This window comes from Mytilus edulis, chromosome 4, assembly GCF_963676685.1.
Source record: "Mytilus edulis chromosome 4, xbMytEdul2.2, whole genome shotgun sequence".
Taxonomy (NCBI): domain Eukaryota; kingdom Metazoa; phylum Mollusca; class Bivalvia; order Mytilida; family Mytilidae; genus Mytilus; species Mytilus edulis.
The window spans coordinates 79,334,812-79,356,241 of NC_092347.1; the positions used below are offsets into that span (position 1 = coordinate 79,334,812).

The following is a 21,430-nucleotide window of genomic DNA, read 5'->3' on the forward strand; positions in this document are numbered from 1 at the left end:
TTCTTCCCGTGAAATTACGTGACGTCATCATGGTTCCCATTTGCCAAGAATGTAACCTTGGATTTTCCTAAATTAATCTTTAACATACGCTAATTTACATGCCAGAAGAATTGACAGTAAATCCTTCTTTATCTCTACCTTTAGCAGGATATCTTTTCTTTAAGATAAAAGCTTTATTTCCGAAATGTCGAGGCATGAGGGTGAGTTCATAAATTTGTCGACAAAATGGCCACCAATAATATTCAGCGTAATATAAAAACTGTCATCTTTCTGATAAGAAATAGTACCCATTGAGAGTAATATTTTCACTGTTGCACTTCATGCTTCAGTGTATGATTTATATGTTGGGTATTGACAGATAGCAGTTGTCGTTGTCAGCACGAGACAGTTTCCAGGAAGTTGTTTTCACTTCACTTCCAAGACATTATTGCTTGCATAAGATGAACGTTATGTGGGCAACAAATGAGAGGGACAATCTCGCCATCTCAATTGGTAATATGTGATAGAAATATGTACTGAAAAATTACCATAAAATGAAATAAGTCTTGATCTAAACCAAGGCTCTTATACATCAACTCTTCACTCCAATTTTAGATATATATGATGGTGTTTATCTTTAAAATTATCCACCAAGAAACAAAGAGGGAGGAATATTATTTACAGTAATCATATCTCAATTACAGTCACAAATATATCATTTATGAAAATGGTGAACGTTTAAGAGTCCATTATTTTTATTTATAAAAATAAAATTGACATCATTTCAAAAGACTTTCCTGCAACAGAGAAGTCAGGACGTCTTTCCTATAAACTCCTCTCAGTTATCAGGGTTCTTCATTTAGACCAGTAAAACAATGTCAGAGGACCACTGGATTAGATTAGTTTTGATATTTAAATTAAAATGCACTTTGAAAGTGGAAAAAAAGAATTTTTGGTTTACACTTGGCAACAAAATTTGTTATAAGACATATCAAGAGACTACATTACAAGAATCTTCATCAGCAATTTGGTAAATAGTAAAAAAAAATACGGGTGCCACATGTGGAGCAGGATCTGCTTACCCTTCCGGAGCATCTGAGATCACCCCTAGTTTTTTGGTGGGGTTCGTGTTGTTTATTCTTTAGTTTTCTATGTTGTGTCATGTTTACTATTGTTTTTCTGTTTGTCTTTTTCATTTTTAGCCATGGCGTTGTCAGTTTTTTTTTGATTTATGAGTTTGACTGTCCCTTTGGTATCTTTCGTCCCTCTTTTTTTTGTACCAGAGTTTGATCAGGTGAGTGATACAGAATGAGAGGACCTGCTGGGGAAGTTAGACATCAAATTGCCTCTCAAAACATTTGTTGATGACTTGAATGTAAAGAAAACATTACAAAACCCCAACCAAACCTTGTTTCTTACTTGATATTGTCATAGATTCATTTTCAAGTGTATAAATCAAACATTCAAACCCTGGTTTTTGTTTTATGTTCCTTCGATTATATATCAACAAGTTCTCAAATCATGCAAGTGTTATTTGATTCCAGTGCATTCAATTTTTGATGTAAATTTATGCATACATGTACATGTACATGTATGATACCTTCAGTGACCCAATTAATAACTCAACTTATCAAGGTAAGCCTCTTCATCAAATCTGTCATATCCAGACAAATTTGACAAAGTCATATATAAATGTCAGCCTTTTTGCATAAAATAGCTCTCATGATTACAATTAATCTGTGTGAGAAAATAACACAAGAACGAGTTATCTTGTTCTAACTTATAGTATGTTGCTGAAAATGGAAAGTTGGTGGAAATAAAGGTTTCGTACTACATTTGTAACTGATTTTAAGTTTTAAAAAATGGTGTCAAATTAAACATAAGAGCAATCTCTGACTGATGTTTGATATTAATTATATAATTTATCTATGAACGACATTAAACAGGGCTAGCACTGCTACTGACCTAAGGGGGAAAATAGAAAATACAATATGTACTGAAATATTGGGTTAGTGATGGAATTATTGGGTGCAATTCTAAAATATAATGTTGATGGAAAAAAAATTAACCTATGAATATTAGATACATGTATACATCAGGGCTTCCAAAACGGTCATATATTCTGGACAATTGTATAATGTCCGTTAAAAGACTGGCTGGGCAAAGCATGAAACGGTCATCTACTTTTTAGTTTTCAAGGCTTTTTCAGTCATTTTAACATAATTCACGATCTTTTTGACCCAACCTTTTGCCTTTAACTGACATCCACACATTTCTGATCATAAAAGTTACATGATGATTAATTACTATCAAAACAACCCCTACTTCAATACTTTCAAATTTTAATCAACATGATCAAGGCAAGTTAGTTGTTGGACAGCTGAAATCTACCGTTCAGGTGACAGGTAAACTATTTTCAGTACCGGACATCGGTGGACATCATATAAATTGATCTGTCTATTCACAATTATTACTTAGGCTTAAATTAAAATATTGTTTGTTTGCCCTTTACTGACCGACCCTATCAATTCGTTCCGCCTGAAAATCTTTTATTTGTATTTACCAGCAAGATTTTATTTTATTTTATTTTTTCGTTCCTACCAAAAATCTTATATTTGTATTTCCTGCTCAAAACTTTTTTACCGGAATTCTCGGGTTTTATCTTTACGTATAAGGTCCAGTCCGTTTGGTATCACCTGAGCGTTTGACATGAACACTTGCAATTGAAGTTTCAAAGCATTTGTTTGAAATCGATGTTGAACGCTTTCTGAAATCATATAATGAAGTACGTTACTCTGTACCTTTAAACTTAAAGAGCAGGGTTCATTTACAAAAAAGTTCGTTTGATACAAAAGTATTAACGTGTGTACAAACTAATTTGTAAACGGACGTTGTATTCTATGTAGGGATGGCCTTTTGTGATCCGCATATATCAGAATGATTATGTTAACGATGCCGCTAAATTATTTATATCTGACATGAACCAAAAGTGACAAAACCCTGTAAAGTGGAGAATATCTGGCAGTAAAATCGCCAAGTTTTCCATACAGATCATTTATAAATGTGATGCAAAATACGTGACAATTGAGTTTTAATTCTTATAGCATTTTTATTGGAAAAAAAGGCACACACGAAATTTGTAACACTCTACGGACTTTTTCTACTAGTAATATATGTCTGCCCGGACATTATCTTACCAGTACAAAGTTATCTCTTTTATATTTTTTTTCAAAACTAATAGTTCCAGCGGAAAACTTATTTGCAAAAACAAAACGGACAAAAAAATGACATTATGCAGATTTCGTATCTATAAAATAAAATATTTTACCTACCTGCCTACCCATGACAAATAATATACCGAGCCAAGTTATTTTTTTGGGGAAAAAAATTAAATATTTTACCTACCTACCTACCCTGTTTCAAAACATAGGGTCGGAAAAGGGCAAACAAACAATATTTTAATTTAGGCCTTACATTTCAACGGTTTGTATGTACATGTACACAATGTAATTGATATAGTCTAAAAGATTAAATTATAAGAAATACGTTAATAAACATGATTTGATGAAAAATTTAATGAGGTTTTAAATGAAAAATCGTCAGAACTACGTTGTATGAACTAGAACTTGTGTGCGCATGTGCTTAGGTGGGGAATTTAATTACACATCCTATATTTCTTCAAAAATGCTAAAATTATCATTGATTACTGTATCTAACATTCATTTCAAGTATTTTGTTGAAGAAATAACGTGGAAAGAGCTTCTTCACTCAGTCGTGCTTTGTAAATCGTACACAGATTTTACGTATCCATTTATGGTTCATGTTTTACCATTGTCAAGTTAAGTCAACATCCGGTTTTAGAAAAATGTGATTTTAAAAAACAAATGTAAAGTTTTTGACAATGTCATTTTGCACAATTAAAGAGTATGGCAAATATGAGCACGCTGATGTGCACACTTTGAATGATGCACTGCCAATTTAACTTTACGTCAGAACATCAAATTCATATCAAAGTATCGGTTTTTTTTTTAATGTAATGTCAATCATTGGGATGGCTATCTGATTACCATAATTGTCTTTTGTGACTTATTCTTAGCGATTAAAATCGGGATCAGATATTAAATGTCTGGCTGGCTTAAATATTTTTGGAAGCCCTGGTTTACATACATATATGTTTCATTGAATTATTTTAACAATCTTGAAAGTTCATATACATGTAGCTATCAGCATGATCAGTCATACCAAAAAAAACCTGCTTTTAACTGATCATTATATAATTATTATTCACATGCAAGATATATAGATGCTGTACATTATTATTTATTTAATATTAAGTAAGTTGCTATATAATATTTATAGTAATAATAATATACTTTAACTTTCAATGATTTTCAGGTGTAAGCTGTGATTCCTGTTTGAAAGGGAACTTTAAAGGGAGGAGATACAAGTGTTTAATTTGTTATGATTATGACCTGTGTTCTACATGTTATGAATCAGGAGCCACAACTTCAAGACACACTGCAGATCACCCAATGCAGTGTATACTTACAAGAAATGATTTTGGTAAGAAGTGTTTGTTATCATTGAAAATAAAGAGAAATATAGGATATACAGATCATTGAGACAGCAACTTGAATACATATTTAAACTAAAAAGACAATTAAAGCAAGGAATTCATTGAATTCTGGAAAATTTATAATATCAGAAATGTGATACATTGGGCCAAAAATAGATAATTGTTTGTTTCCCCAAACCTGACCCTATCAAGTCAGGTGTGGGTAGGTAGGTAGGTAAATTTTATTTTTTTGGTAAATTTGTTTTTTTTGGTACTTGCGGTTAAATTGTAAATAGAACAGAACAGAACAGAACATATTTTATTTCCAATTAAGGGCCCACAAGGGGCATACAGAGCATACATGAATAAGGCAAAAGAATATTGATTTGCATAGATACATAGATACAAACAATTTTTTTACATACAGTTTATACAATACAATTAGGAAATTACAAACCATCATTATAGGGCAGTATTTTAAATTCTAGGGTGTATTAAGCTATCAGTTTCCAGCTCATGTCAGATATATTAAATAAAACTCCATGTATAATTTGAAATAATTTATTTAATTGGCTTTCTCTTGGGTGGTAATTTTCCAATAATGACAAAGTCTCTGTTGCCCCCGGCCCACAGCTGCACAGAAGGCACAGATATCTGGCTGTGCCAGGGTAGAGGCATAATACGGAAATTCCACATGTGTATTACAGTCTATCTGTAGGCGCACATTCACCACGCCTTCAAGAGCATCACCTGAAATAAAGAACAACGGAGATCTTAATAAATAAAAAATAATATCCTAGTACTTTGTATATATATATATTACGAATTTTCAATGAAGAAAATGTCTAAAATACTGGGCCTTCTGTTTATTATATAAGCAGTATAATCGGTCAAAAATCTGTCCAAGTTCAACGTCAGAGAGTGTACTACTAGAATGAAGTTTATACCCTTCTTTGAAGTATGCAATTTTCCACTGAAAGAAGGATTTAAACATTGAAACCATATCAAACACTGAATAACTCAATGGAACATGCATATAAAATATAATCAACTGAGAGTGTATGTTAAATGTGGAAATTTCATTCGATGTCGGGTCACAAAATCATGCTATGCAAGACCATGTTATTATATACATTGTATGAAAAGTGATAAGAAAATCTTTTGGGAATACCATAAAACCGAACCTTCAGGTGTGATAACAGATCCACAACAGTAGTCATACTTTGTTATTAGCAGTTTGTCGAATGCTCTGGATTCTAGGAACAGTTACCATTGTACATGTGGCAGCCGCCTTCTTAGAGAAGTATGGGCTGTCTGCTTTTCAAGACTAGTGTGGAGTGAACTGCTTTTATTAGGGACCAAATGATTAATTTAAATCAATTGCTTTCAGTCCTTGGGTCAAATTAGTAAGGGCATAAGGAAATCATAAGGGAATTTAGGTTAAGGGTTTGAAAATTTGCAAGAAAACAAGAAAAAGAATGCAACCAAAGGTGGGGAGACTCTCCTTATCCTAAAAAAGTCTACCTTTGCTTGCAAGAAATAGATGTTGGGACGGTCACTTATTATGCATACCTGTAAACTTGTTAATAGCTTCTGCCTTCTTCTTTTCGCTTATGAAGTTTGTTAACAGCTTGACTGGCTCCCATCATTTTTTCAAAGGTATTGACAACATTTGAGGAGGAGGCTTCTTTTGCTGTAGAGGTCCCATCAATATTATTGTCAATGCAAAATTTCAAAAACTTAAATAGGTATACATGGTATAGGAAGATGGGGAATGAGTGCCAATGAGACAACTCTCCATCCAAATAACAATTTATAAAGGTAAACAATTATAGGTCAAGGTACAGCCTTCAACACGGAGCCTTGGCTCAATCCGAACAAGCTATAAAGGGCCCTAAAATTACAAGTGTAAAACCATTCAAATGGGAAAACCAACAGTTTAATCTATATAAAAAAACGAGAGACATACAGTAAAACCTGTATAAACCGGCCGGCTACGGGACTATGAAAAAGGGCCGGTTTGAACAGTGAGCCGGTTTATTCAGGTTTCCGTTTTGACCGGAAGTTAATGACTTGTGAAGTCCGATATTTTGCATGTAAAAGTTCTCTCTGTCAGATTGTAAATTATATCTGATAAATTAAAATACTTTCACTTCGTTTTTCATTGTTTGCATTTGCATCATAATACTCGCGTTGTTTGGATTGTGAGATGAGAATTTTCGATTTTCTTCCATGATCGTTAATATGAAACGTTGGAATTCCATGGCCGATTAAAAAGCCAGAATATTATCGACCGTAATTTCATCTCTATCGAAACGTTGTCGTACAGTGTACAATACCCATTGATTGTTGCCATCCGGGTGTTTTTCGTTATCAAGGGCATGTGTTTAGGGGTTCACAACAGGGAACCAACCCAGGATTTCGAAATCACGATGTAAATTTCTTACTCCGCGATGTTTTAAATTTGTTCATCCAATTTACAACGTAAGTTCAATCCGAGAAATATTCGATGTGTCTTTTCGTTTAATTGACACTTTTATAAAGTTTAAATAAATAATACAGCTCACTCCTGTACATTTGTCAGTTCACAGTTAAACACCTGACTAATTGATTATCCTGAAAAGCCATATTGTATAAATAAATATGTTTTGATTGCATATCGATTTTGAAATTAATCAGACAAACCGGTTTTGACAGGTAATAATTAATGTAATTAAGAATATTGGGACTGCATAATAAGACCGGAATTCGGAATACACAGGGTCCGGTTTACAAAGGGTATTTAAACAAAGCCTTTGAAGGGAAATAAATGGGACTTTCATTTTCGGCCGGAATGGCCAGGAAACCGGTTTATTCAGGGTCCGGTTTAATCAGGTTTGACTGAACATGTATAAATTACATAAACAAAAAGTCTTCATTAAAGTCTAGTGCCAGTTTCATGTCATCACCGTAGTTTGGTCTAAATATTTCTGTAGAACAACTTTCTTTCAGAAAATGGATGATCATGGATTCACGGATGTGATTTTTGTCAAGAGCATCCTCCTCCTCTTCAGTCAATTCTAAATCAGCTATCACGTCCTCACATATGTCTTCAAATATTTCCTTCATCGAAAATCTGTGCAACACATTTGTTACCAAGTCTTTTTTAAAGTTTCCATCCAAATAAACGGCAACAGAAACCGACAGAACAGCGAAGAAAGAAGAAGAAGAAAGCCAAGTCGCGTCATCAAGGCCTTTTCAACTATGCCGATCACAAAGGCGCTTTGAAGAACAGCGTCTCCTTCTTATGTCTTATGTATTTGACTTTTCTATTTCATAGGAGCACTGCACCACCACATGAATTTCGATAAAAAAAATTCTACACAAAATCGCAATAAAATTATTCCGGTTGCAGTGATTTTTCTGGGTCGGTCAGGATTGGGGAAACAAGCAATAATTTATTTTAGGCCTTGTAAGTGGGCAAGGTGTCCCACATGCATGGACATAAATTCTTATTTATTTTTTTATCTTCCTACATACATTCAGATTGTTATTGATCCAAGTGCAACATGAAGTAGGTTTACATGTACTTTAAATCATTTGCCATAGTCCTAAATTAAAGCTAGTAATTAATAAAAGGTTTGCTAATATATTCTATGTCATACTTCAGATTTATTTTATGGTGGTGAAGCCATGAGTTCTGATCAACCACAGGCCTTTACTTGTCCCTACTGTGGTAAAATGGGCTTTACTGATGCAACTTTACAAGAGCATGTTGCATCAGACCATGTAGAAGCATCACAAGAAGTGGTAAGGTTTTCCACAACGTATAAACAATTTATTTTAATTAATAGGGGATTGACAGTAGCTATGAGGTATGTACATTAAAAAAAGTTTTCTGAATATTTAGATCTCTTAAAAATCTGGAGAGAAAACCTAAATACTGACTTTGAATAGAGATGATAGTTCTAACAGTTAATTAGTGTGTTTAAATGAATAGTTTGAGAACTCAATATTAAAAGTTGTCATTTTCTATGGCAAAGTTAAAAAAAAATTCAAGGACAGAAGAATATACCCGTTGCCTGAATAGGTAAATTTCAGTTGACCTTGATTTTAATGAGGCAGTATGCTGGGGAGATGCCAGTTTTATTTTCATTTACTACTAGCCAACCAGTTGTACCAATTATAAATAGTCGTTTAAGACTTACAGATGGGAATTAACCGTTCTGGTATTAAACTATTGTAATTTTATGACCAAAAAAGTATGGCTGTGTAATGCAAAAGATCACAAAAAATACCATCTCATTCTGTGTTATGTTAATATGCATATGGCAAACCCATGTTTAGGCTCAACACAACAGGTTTAAAATTTAATTTCCTGGACTTTTCAGGACTATTTGACCATTTTAGAAACCATGCATTGCTTATATATTCCAATTGATAATTTCATATGTTCATAATAATGTTTTGTATTTAACAGGTATGTCCAATATGTGCTTCTTTACCTGGTGGGGAACCTAACTATGTGACAGATGACTTTTCGGAACATTTAAGTCTACAACATAGGACACCCAGAGAATTTATATCCTTTATGTACATTGAAAAGGGACAGTATTATATTTAGTAATGAAATGATTTCATCAATTTATGACATGTATATGTATGATGTCAACCAAGGATCCAGAAATTTTTTCCCTAATTTCGGTCATTTTCGGATAACTTAAAAGTTGGTGCCCTTTTTCAAACAAAGATTGTGTGTATGCTCATACAGTCATACTCGTACGTAGCATCAACAAACTTGTTAAATGTTGCATCGCATTTACTTCAGAAATTTCCCTACCTTTTTCCTTAAAATCGATCTTGAGCAATAAAAGGAAGGCAACAGTATAAAAATGAAATGATTTTAATGACTCAAAACGATAAATTTCTCAAACTTGCTTACGTTTCTTTCCATTTTGAAGACAAAATTATATCCGGATGTTTTACGACAATAGTAAAACGACCAATTCCGGACTCATTTCCGGGATTAGTTTTGTTTATCAAATTCACAGGAAATCGTCGGCTTTTTAACTGTTTTACCTTTAATAGTGTTTGAATATTAATTATAATAGTTGGACTATTTTAATTTGGCATGAAATCATTTTGAATTTACGATTTAGTGTCTAATTTTCGAAAGAGCATTTCAAGCATGCGTATTAGTAAACAAAGCACGTGTGTTTGTAGTGAAACAATATTTTGTTCTACGTAAATTAATTTAATTTTAATTTAATTTTAAATCAGAATTGACAATTGTCTAAGCTGAGAAAAGTAATTAAATAATGCAGACAGTTGGTATGAACTTTTAATTTCTTTAAAATATTAGTTCTGAGCTTGTGATCAATAGAAAATTTAATTAAAAACACAGGTAAAGAGATTAGCGATCATTAGCCAATATTTCCCCGAGGCATTACTATAGTTATTAGGAGGGCCCTCAGGATTATAACACTTTACTGGAGTGGCAGTTTTATAACAGGAAAAGGATAACAAACAAAAAATAAGTTCAAAATGGCGATTTAGACAATGTTAGAAACACAATCTCAACGAAATGACATTAAATGACCGAAATTGTTTCTGTAAAAAAATAAAATTTGTCCTTAATCCCAATTACTCATTTAGGACAAAATACTTTCAGTTTATGTCTAGACTGGCATATATGCCCGTTTCTGGACCCTTGATGTCAACTGATGTTATTAAAAAATGAAACAATCATTTGGTGTAGAGAAAAAATCTTATTTCTCTTGTGGTCAACTTAAAAAAAATGAACAGCATCAAATTTGTGTTGCCATTTTCACAATATTGCGCCAAGTTTCAAGTATCTTATCTTTTTGTTGAAAGTTTTTTTGCTTATCTTTGATCTTTGGTAAAGCCTTTCTAACTTGAATACCAATCATGATAGATAAATGATGTTTGTTTACAATCAATGAAACTTGAAGTGATACCTTTTAATCTTAAATTAATTTAGATAGACTTCAAAATGGCTAATTTTGTTATGAAAGTAATGAATCATCAGGAAGCTTTATTCTAAGTGCTTTTCCAATAGTTTGTAAAGATAAGAATACATATGTTAAACTTTTACTTCCTTAGTTATTTCAATTGTTCTTCGAGGGTCATAATGACAAGTTATCAGATGATCAACGTGTATGTTTTGGTCAATCAGAGTTGGGGTAATTGTAATTGTAATCGTTAATCAGCTGTAATTGATTACAATTTTTCAAGTAATCAGTGTAATCATTAATCAGCCTCTAATCTGATTACATGTAATTTAATTTAATCAATTACTTTTCAAAATACCCTGTAATCCTGATTACTTTATGATTACATTCTGATTACAATTAAAAAAATCTAAATCAGTGTTTATGTCAAGAAATGAACCTTTTTGTTATTTATATTTACTAAATATTTTACCTGTTAAATTCTTTTTGTTTACTTTAAGCATGCTAATTGATTTGCATACTAATCATCAAAAAAATAAACTGTTACAGTATTGAAAATTCATCATTAGCCAAAGCAGAGACATATACTACCTGACTATAATTATATGTCTCTGGCCTTTAAAAAGAGATATTGTATATATATCCACAATTTACATATGTACATATATATATATATATATTTGATAATAACTTTTACATTCAAGTAAGACTTTATTTTATAAACCCTGAATTTTTTTTGTTAAAATTGTTATTGTTGTCAACTTTGAATTGACAGGTAGGAGAACAATTGAGGTTTGTTTTTATTGCAATTACCAATTTAGCATAGCTGTAGGGCAATACATATGATAAAAGATAAAATTTATCTAATTAGCACAAACTAAATAAAAATTGAACAAACATTTTGTTTAAATAAACAAATTTTGGTATGGATTTAATTGGACTGGACATATGTAAAATGCAATGATTTCCGTACTTATATTTTATTTACAACTTCATTTAACAATTCTATTTGAATTTAAATACCCGTAAAAGAGTCATTAAACAACTTCATGTTTTACATTGTAATTATATTTGCTTCAGTCTTGAATAACTTGAGAATCTTAAAAGCACATCCTTGCTATTACCAACACTGTTTAAGTTCTCATTTCATTCATAATACTTGGTATGCAGACCATTGCTTTTGCATAATTTTATGGGGACTACAAACCATCGCTTAAAAAGTAGTCCAACGAAAAAGAGAATTTCTCCATGATTTTACTGTTTACTGGAAATAGGTTTCTAAAGTAGCAATTGCATCTAGAACAGTCATTGCCAATCAGAGATATTTTTTTACGAATTTAAAAAATTGTGTAAGATTCTTAATACATGTTTACACATGTACATTGTATAAGCTAATTAAACACTTGCATATATATGAAGTTCACATCACAAGTAGGTTTCATATTAAATAAATTTTTAAAAATAAAATCCTCCCACCCACCCCATTTTTTTCAAAACTTTGAATGAAAATCTACTAATTAATTTTAGTTGGCCTAATTAAAAAAATCCTTTCTCAGAATTGCTATACTAGCTATATTAAACATTTATTCATTAACACCATCCAAAATGTTATTTTCTTATTCATTGTAATCAGATGTAATCATGATTACTTTGCCAATGTAATCATTAATTTAATCAGATATTTTTAGAAATGATGTAATCGTTAATTTAATTTAATCGTACAATTGACAAAGTAATTGTAATTTAATCAATTACATTGAAAGTAATCGGACCCATCTCTGTGGTCAATCAGTTGATAGTTTGTTATCACAAAAAACTAGGGTGTTCAGTTGATTGTATTTACACTTGCTTGCAGACTACATACATGTATTTATTACCTGAATTGGTCTCTTTTTGGATGAAGAAAAAAGCTGTGTACATGCATGGTGTTAGTGAATAAAATATAGACACAAATAACGACACAAGTTTTTATTGATATTTATTATGATGATCTCCCACTTTAGTCATACTAGCCAGGGAAGCCATCTTCTCAAAGAAGCTTCTGTCAGGGCAGCTATGTGTGAAAGGGTTAAGAGATGTAATGCCAGATGCAGGAGTTATCAAAATACAAGATTTTTTTCTATTTATAATTTTCTTTTTTTGTTGAATGTACAAATTTAGTTCCTTAACTTTCACACGATGAACCAGCAGGAATTCGACATGTAAGAAGAATACCACATCCAGGAAGAGGAACAGTTGGGGGTACTAGAACAAGACGAACAACAAACATGCATTTTTCGGGGAACACAGCTTTGTCGGGGCTTTCACCAGGGGGTAGGGAAACAATGGATCCAATAGCAGAATTATTATCGCAGCTGTCGAGTGTGAGAAGCCGAGCAGCAGCAGCACAAAGTGTATCATCACAACTACAACAGCTTGAAATGCAGCTGCAATCAACCAGGTTTGTTTTTTATGTCATTGTGTACCTAGAAAGTCATCATTTTAGGTTACGTATGCTAGCTTTAGTGTTGCAACATTAAGCAATATAACCGATTTATTTAATAAGGAATGATGGTTAATAGTATTTAAATGCTGTAATATTTTTGTTTAATAATAATTTTAAAGTATTTGCATTCCTGAGGCATTAAGAAATATGAGGACATCAAGAACATTTTCTCACTACTATTTTTAAGAATAATTTTGTAAGGGCTGTTCCAAAAAGAAAGCTAAAGATTTGTGTTAAAATGACTATAATTTACACTCCAAATCTATTTTCAAAAGTCCAAATTCTGTAGAAATATAGTAAAAAGTATAACACATCAACCAATATGATTCAATTATGTAGAGAAGAGGTCTGTTTAAAAAAGTATATATTTATGTATTTATTCATGACGGGTACATTTTGTACATTGTATCCACTGGTAGACAATAAGAGGGGGAGGGGGATTTTCAAAAAATCTTGACCTATTTCCTTAAGCTTTTTGGAACAGTGGAGTAAGAATTAATTGTAAATAACAGTAAAGTCCTCTACATCAGTAAGTAAAGGTAAAAGTGATATTATTTTTTAATGATCTTCATCATATATCATGTATATCATCATTTTCTAAAATGTTCTTTGTTGTAATTCCCTCCATCCTTACTTATGTTGTACATTTGTAATACCACACAAACCTTTTGTTGGAGGATAATATGTGTCTTTAATTATGTACTTTAATAACCATTTCCCTGGTTCTGTAGGAATCCAAACCAAACATCGTGGAATGCAAATACAGTGCTCAATTTCAGGTAAGAATTACTCCTGATCACTTCCCATTCAAATATATATCCTCCAACAAAAATATGTATATACCTCCTTTACAGTTAAAGACTCTTTCAGTAACACAGATAAGCTTCCTTCGCACATCCTGACAAAATACATGTGTACATCATTTTCAAACTACATGTTGTGTATCCTAAAAAAACCAAACAAATCTCAACTTTTGTAATAACTTATTTAGAAAGGCAACAAGTTTACAGAATTTTTAAGAAAATAATAAAAGCACATATTCTACCCCTTTGGTGTTGTAATAAGTTTGATAAGCACATTGTAAAAAAGCTTATTCTAGATGCTTTTCTCATGTAGATTACTCTCATTTTCATTGCGCATGGATCCTTCAGTGATCTAAATATCCTTATTGGTTATCATTATTGTGTTTCAGACAACAGTTAGAACGATTACCAAATAGACGACAAGTAGAAACAAATAAAAATAATGCTGCTGGTAGTAGTAATAATGCCAGTGGTGAAGGTCAGAGTAATAGTAGCAGTGCTGCAAAAAACAACTCTCCCTTTCTTCTAGCCAGGTTTGTATGTTGTGATAAAAAAAATACCTTGTATGAAACAAACAACTTTATGCCCATTATTGGTAATTTCTGTGATCTTTAAGGATGTTTTTTTATGCCCCTGCCATAGCGGAGGGGGCATTAAGTTTTACCCTTGTCCATCAGTACGGCCATCCTTCCATCCCAAAAGTTGGTTTCCATTCTCTAACTTTGTTTTGCTTCAACCAAATGTTATAAACTTAAACATAATGCTAAACTTATTACCACAAAACACACATCAAGTTTTAATTTTGGTGGCATCACTTTAACAGGTCTAGAGTTATGCCCCTTTACAATATAAAAATTCCTAAATTTTTTGTTTCCGTTCTCTTACTTTAGTTTGCCTCAACCAAATGCTATGAAACTTATACACAATCCTTATTACAATAAAATACAGAAGTTATGGTGGTGTCACCTTAACTGTACTAAGGTTATGTCCCTTCACAAATGGAAAAATTACTGAATTATTTTTAAAGTGCTTTAAATAATAAAAAAGCAAAGTTGATAAGCTTTTAATTAGATTCCATATTGATAACAATTAAGTGGAGGGTCATTTATTTTCTTTGAATTGGCAGGAGAGACTCACTGTTCAGTGGAATCATTTACAATTTTTTTATGCCCCTGCAGTGGGTGAGGGGCTTTAAATATTACCGTTGTCCATCTTTATGTTCTAAAATAAGTTTTTCTATTCCATTTTAAGTTTGCCTTGTTCAAATGTTAAAAAACTATTACACATTGCTATATATTAACCCTTTCAACGCTATACACGGCATATGCCGCGATGACATACGCTGTCCCCCACTGTTATATGCGGCATATGCCGCTATGACAATGGATTTTTCATCAGGACTCTGAAACCATTCGGTTTTCTTTCATGTCCTCTCTAATTTTTCCTCGTATGAATCGAGGATATACAAGGTCTCATTTGCACTTGAAATCCTGGAGGTTGACTGAAAATTTTGATGACGGAGCCACTAATTTGTCCCATAATTACATAATTCATTGTGTATGGTGCAATATGCTACGGAATCGAGCAACTAGTGTCTTCTTAATTAAATGGCAGATAAAACAAAATAAATGAAGACTAAAAGTAGTTTTTATTCAAAATTCAACACAAATGTAATAAATTACACCTTTTACCTGTTAATTACCTTAAAATGTAGGTAACCTGATATACCGGAATAATTGCCTAACATTACAGTTCATGTTCTTCTGAGCATTTTTCAAACAATAACTTTCTCTGTATCTCTTATGATAAAAAAGATACAGCAGTCTGAAAAGGAATATACTGTTCTAATGAATGAACACAAAAAAATGCAGCAGCAGCAGCCATTTTTCTATTTTTTCATGTAGCGTTGAAAGGGTTAATACCACCAAACACAGACCAGGTTTGAATTTGGGTGGTGTCACTTTCACTGTTCTTGAGTTATGTCCCTTTGTAAATGGGAAAAATTAGTATATTTGACATTTCATCACTTTAATGCTGTAGTTTGCCTCAACCAAATGTTATAAAACTTAACACGATCTTTATAACCACCAAACACAGATAACATTTGTAATTGGGTGATGTCACTCGCAAGTTATGTCCCTTTATAGATTGGAAATATTGTTAAATTTCTTATTTCTATGCTCTCACCTTAGTCTGATCAATCAAATGTTATAAATCTTAAACCCTATGCTTATTACCGCCAAACACTTTTTTTGTGCTCTTTTTGCCATTCTTCAGTTATGTCCCTTTGTAAATTAATAAATAACAGAATTTGCCATACATTTTAAAGTGGGTGTGTGTACGTATGTGTCGTGTGTCCCATACACACATTCTTAATTAATTTAAACTAAACATTAAGAAATTGTCTATGGTTAAAATATTTTACAATTTTTTCCAAAATCCACAGAATTTTAGGAAATTTTTACAAATGACTTTTTTCCATAATCAACATGTACTAGTTTTAAAATAAATATCAAATATTCCCCATACTTTTTTATAAAAATCAGGGGATTAAGTTATATTGACAATAAGACAACTATCTTCCAGAGCTCAAATGATGTTGCATTAATATAAGTATATAAAGGAAACTACAGCTTTCAACAATGAGAAATATATACTATATAGGCTATTATAAAAGGCCCTGACAGGAAAAATGAGAAACAATTTACAGGAGAAATGTTAGGAATTTGAACACAATTCTTATAATCACAAAACACAGATCAAGTTCTAAATCAGGGTTGCCTTACTCTCACTACTACTAGTTTTGTCCCTTTATAAATAGAAAGAAAGCTGAATTTGCTGTTTCATCTTAGTTTTACATAGCCACAAGCAGATAGTATGAAAATTTTACACAAGTTTATAACCACCAAACATTAAAAACACAGTCAGCAGTTAAATTATGCTGGAAAAAAAATATTAGTTATATATGTAGGAATGTTTTGTTATTTAGGCAAAGATTATCTTTATCGCTATGTCCTTTTCTCCAACTGGGGATGAAGATGATGGGTTGATGGTTAGTTATAGATATATTAACCTTTTTTACATGCAAAAATGATCATTACATGTATGTTACTGTTCTCCAATTTTCTGCAATGAAGTGAGACAGGCGACTTTTATTTTGTTGACATGTATCTTATTACACACAACAATGAAAATCTCTTACTATGAAATTATTATAATCATACAACTTGTATATCTTAACTTGTTTTACAGGTGCTTTGATTCCCAGGGTTGGACGGACTCAGACAAAAAGTATGAGGATGAAAGAAGTGATAAAAGTTTATTCATACAAGAATTATTATTGTCAGCATTGACTGAACAATTTAAGATTTCTGAGGAGGATTTAGGATCAAAAGACAGTCAAGAGAATGTGATAGAAACCCCTTTAAATCCTACTCCTCAAAAGACTACTAGTGGACAAGTTAAAGAAGTGGCTTCCAAGTCTTCTATGACAGAAAAGCCAAGTCAACAATCTACGGTACCGAAAGTTCAACCATCTACTCGACCAGCCCACAGTATGTCTGGTGGAGGAGGAGGTAGTGTTAACAACAGTGGGATTCGTCACAGTACCATGGCCTCACCACCGGGTCCCATGTACGGAGGAAATATTTCCCAATCTAATCAACATGGCCAAATGGCTGGTGCAGGGATTGGTGCCAGCAATCCTCAACCACTACCAGGAAGGCCTGGTTCAAGAGACAGTCGGATGAATCCGGCAGCTGCTAAAAAGACAATGTTTAAGCAGCTTCCTACTTCTAAAGCCTCTGACCGGGAGCCCCCTCCTCACTGAAGATTGTTGTAATTGTTTTACTAATTAATGAAGTCCAAAGATGGATGATCACACTTATTATTAGAATATTTATTTTGCTTCAGTCTTGTTATAAAAAATGTCTCATTACCCAGTAAAGAGACCAACAGGGTTGAGATGATTGACAGCTTATTTCAAAAATGAGCTTTACGTATATTTCATTTTTTTTTTAAACTAATAATTGAAAAATGTTACAGAGGTGTGCTAAATTTCTTGTTTACTGTGATATGATGTCAAGCTATAGTTTGTATGTATTCTCAAGTGCTTTCAGATGACAGGGAACATGAATTAGGAATCAAGATGAGCTTCACTGCCTGTAAGAAGCTTTAGTGCAAACACAGTATATATGTACATGTAATATACATCTCTGTAGTAATCATATGTTCTATGTCAGATCTAAATACATGTACCAATATTTAAACAGTATAATTCTAAAAACTACAAATGCAGACCTCCTGCTGGAATATTTTAACAAAACAGTGAACACTAGCTATATCAAGAGTTAGGCTCATTATTTTTACAGTGAAAAAAATCAAACCTTTTTAAACTGATATTTGCTTTATAATTTCTCTTTTCACTTATAAAAGAAGTTATATTATGATGCAATCACTTTTATCGCCCATTTACTAATTAAAAAAGTAAGACAAATTTCAGATGTACAAAAGGCAAAGTTCTGTTTCGTGAAAGCATACATGAGACCAAGGAAAACACTGCAGTCTCAGCTATGTATAGGTGTTTTGGTACAGTGAAAGTGTCAAGAGAAATGTAAACTTTACCTGTTTAGGTAGTTGCTAAATTTGAATGTACCTTCCCTTGTTACTTTGTATGTTTTTAGGGAATAGATTTCAGAGTTTATTTAAGGCCTTGGCTCATAGATAATTTTGTCAGAAAATTAAGTTGAAAAGTGACCATTTTGGGATATAATTTATACTACAATACAGCATAATCTATTTCAATATGAATTACTGTCATATTCAGAGGTATTTTGTTATAATTATAACAAGTATTAAAAAAACAGGTACTTTCTAAATTTCTGTAAAAACTGATATTAAGTTCATCTTTTCAAAAAGCAAGAAGGAGTTTTTGCAACCTTTGTGTGTCTTATTAAGTAGAAACCAGTTTTCTTAATTTCAAAAAACAATTTCAAAGATTGTAAAGTTCACATCTTAAATAAAAGAATAAGGAGATGTTGTTATTTATACCTAGTGTATTGAAAAGTATAATAGATTCAGATATTCAAATGAGGTTTAAATATTTAGAATTCCAGAATATACCTGCTATCAGGACTAAACTTTAAATAAGGATTTTTTAATCAATTTGCAATTGCTTTATATACAGTGTGAAAATTATGATAGATTTAATATGACAGAAACTGTAAACATCATATGATTATGTACAAAAATGCCAATATGATGAAACTTGGAGGATTTTGTAAATATTAATTTGTTTTTCCTGATTTTTACGTAAACTTTTAAATAGCATATTTTTTTTCTCCATATGAGCAATTTAGCCCCTTTCAGCATCTATTTATATTATGATCCTTTATTATAAGAACTGAGGAATACAAATTGTTAATTTTCTGTAAATTATATTTTTCAATGTTAACAGCTATTTTCTGTTTGCTGTCATACACTGGTGTTTTGTCCTTTCCTAATTATATTTGTTTTACTATTGGGTAAACTTTTTCCAACCTTTTGAGAGTTATAAAAACTTTATATTTTAACTATTTCTAAACATAGCCTCACTTGGAATTATGATAGAAACAGTTGAGTTAAAAGTTCTACATTGAAATTTATGATCAATCATATCGTATACATGGTGTAATTGTTCTAATCATTTAAATAAATTATTTCAAACTAAGTCATCATACATCAGGTTGTACTTTACAAATATTCATAATGTAAAAACAATTGAGTACAGTCATATATTTAATTTAATAACATGCATCTTTATGATCTTTCCACAAAAAAAATTTGTGTTGTATTCTGTTATTCAAGAAAATCTGATTTGATTTGGTATTTGAGAATTTTTAAATTGTCTGTGTTCAATAAAAATAGGCTATGATACTGTAAATTCAGAAACTATTGTGAATTTTGAAGAGAGGACAAAAACGTGAAATTAATTATTACAATTTTTGGGAAATATGCATGCATATGTATGCATCATATATTTGAATGCAAGTTCTTATTGCGATAATCACCTAGTCGTGATATTCACAATAATAAAAATCTCACAACAATATCTAAATTTACAGTAGTTGAATTTAAAAGAAAAGTGTTTACTGTTGTCAGACTTGTTTGCTACAATTTTACTAAATTTATTTTGGAACAGATTAGAAGTTATAAACACTTATAAAGTTGAAGCTGGTCTTTCTCGTCTTTTAAACACTATCAAAGGGAGAAACTGGCTACTTTTTTCATAAAGATTGAAGGAAGGCAACAATATTTAATGTTTTGTTTATTTATAGCTTTAGTCAATCATACAAATTCAGTGTCATATTTTGTACATTTTTCTGGTTAAGTTACGTGATATTATGACAGATTACCTCCCATGTTAGTCTGCCATTCGAAATGTTCACATCTTTCATCATCACATCAAGAGAGCAAATTTATGGAGAAATAAACAAAAAGGCAGTGGCCTATAATATGCATAAGAGTATTAGGGTGATATTATATCATTATGTTAAGGAAATGAGTTACACATGCAGTTTTAATGAGCTGTATATTTTTTGGTTGATTAATATTGAAAAATAGGCCTGGTTCAGAATTATACATATTGTGCTTGTCAGCTGTTTTCATTTAAGATTTTACTTACTGACTCAATTTCTAAAAAATTATGGTTGACCTGAGTTTGATTTTCTAGTTACATGTACTTAAGTTAAATGAACACCAGTAGTGTTTTTGGAAGTTCTGTTTTATTCTCCTATGAACTTCTGTTTATAACAAAATCTTTCCTCATATTTTTACAGTAAAATTTAAACCAAAAGCTACATAATATTGGACTGAATATGGTTGTTAATTTTAATTTTTTTTTAACATTTAAGTTTCATGATAATTTACAAAAGAAGGTGTTTTATTCTCCCACTTATATATTAATGCTTATACGTATTGGTAAAGATTTGTTTTGTGATTTCCAATTCCAATGATATTTAATAGAAACATTAAGACCTCAATTTGGAGTTGAATAAACAGATTTGCCCTTGATAATGATTTTATAAAGAAAAGATAATAATTGGAAGATATAAGATATTAAGCGTCATTTTCTTCTGTGAAAGTAAAAAAAAATGCCTGTGTTTCATATAAATAATTTCATGCATACAGTTGGCAGTAGCCTATACTTCAGCTTCCATACGACATATAAATATTTATGGATAGTTTTCCTTGTAACTTCACACAGAAGATACAAACTTTAATCATATGTGTACATGGTATATACTGTGATAGGGAGAAACCCTATCTCATTGTTTAATGAATTAACAGATCAAGATACAAGCGTGGAGAAGTTTGAATGTTAGAGGAGAGGATGATGAATGTTCATAAATTGTTTGAAATGGAATTAAAATTATAATACAGATTAGTCTCATAAAATTATTTATTTGGATAAACACTATCACTTGGTATTTGTCAGTATAACTATGAAGTGTTCTCCCCAGACATTTCACATAGCATCTTGGTAAACATGGTAATTCGAAAAAAATACATATTGTTTATAAAAATTATAGCCTCACATCAATAACATAACCTATAGGCTATAAGAAAATCAATTCAGATAGTATCACATTCAAGAAATATAGCATCAAATTACCATGAT

The 21,430-nt window shown here is 31.6% G+C and overlaps 1 protein-coding gene across 2 annotated transcripts; it reads left to right on the forward strand.

The window, feature by feature from the left end:
• LOC139520649 (E3 ubiquitin-protein ligase KCMF1-like) lies at positions 1-21,193 on the forward strand. 2 transcript variants are annotated; one of them, XM_071313481.1, is made up of 8 exons: positions 1-200; positions 4,375-4,542; positions 8,184-8,323; positions 8,994-9,095; positions 12,663-12,925; positions 13,702-13,749; positions 14,163-14,306; positions 17,026-21,193. In XM_071313481.1, exons 1-8 carry the CDS (start codon positions 185-187, stop codon positions 17,600-17,602), a joined length of 1,458 nt encoding a protein of 485 aa, XP_071169582.1. In that variant the 5' UTR covers positions 1-184; the 3' UTR covers positions 17,603-21,193. The 2 variants fall into 2 exon arrangements, with proteins under 2 accessions (XP_071169582.1, XP_071169583.1); XM_071313482.1 differs by lacking the exon at positions 13,702-13,749 and having other exon boundaries at positions 3-200.
• Positions 21,194-21,430: the final 237 nt, after the last annotated feature.

What these genes read in the sequence shown, in the direction of transcription:
- LOC139520649 (XM_071313481.1), top strand. An exon ending in ATAGGACACCCAGAGAATTT is followed by an intron (nt 9,096 to 12,662) that starts ATATCCTTTATG and finishes TAACTTTCACAC; the next exon opens with GATGAACCAGCAGGAATTCG. An exon ending in ATGCAGCTGCAATCAACCAG is followed by an intron (nt 12,926 to 13,701) that starts GTTTGTTTTTTA and finishes CTGGTTCTGTAG; the next exon opens with GAATCCAAACCAAACATCGT.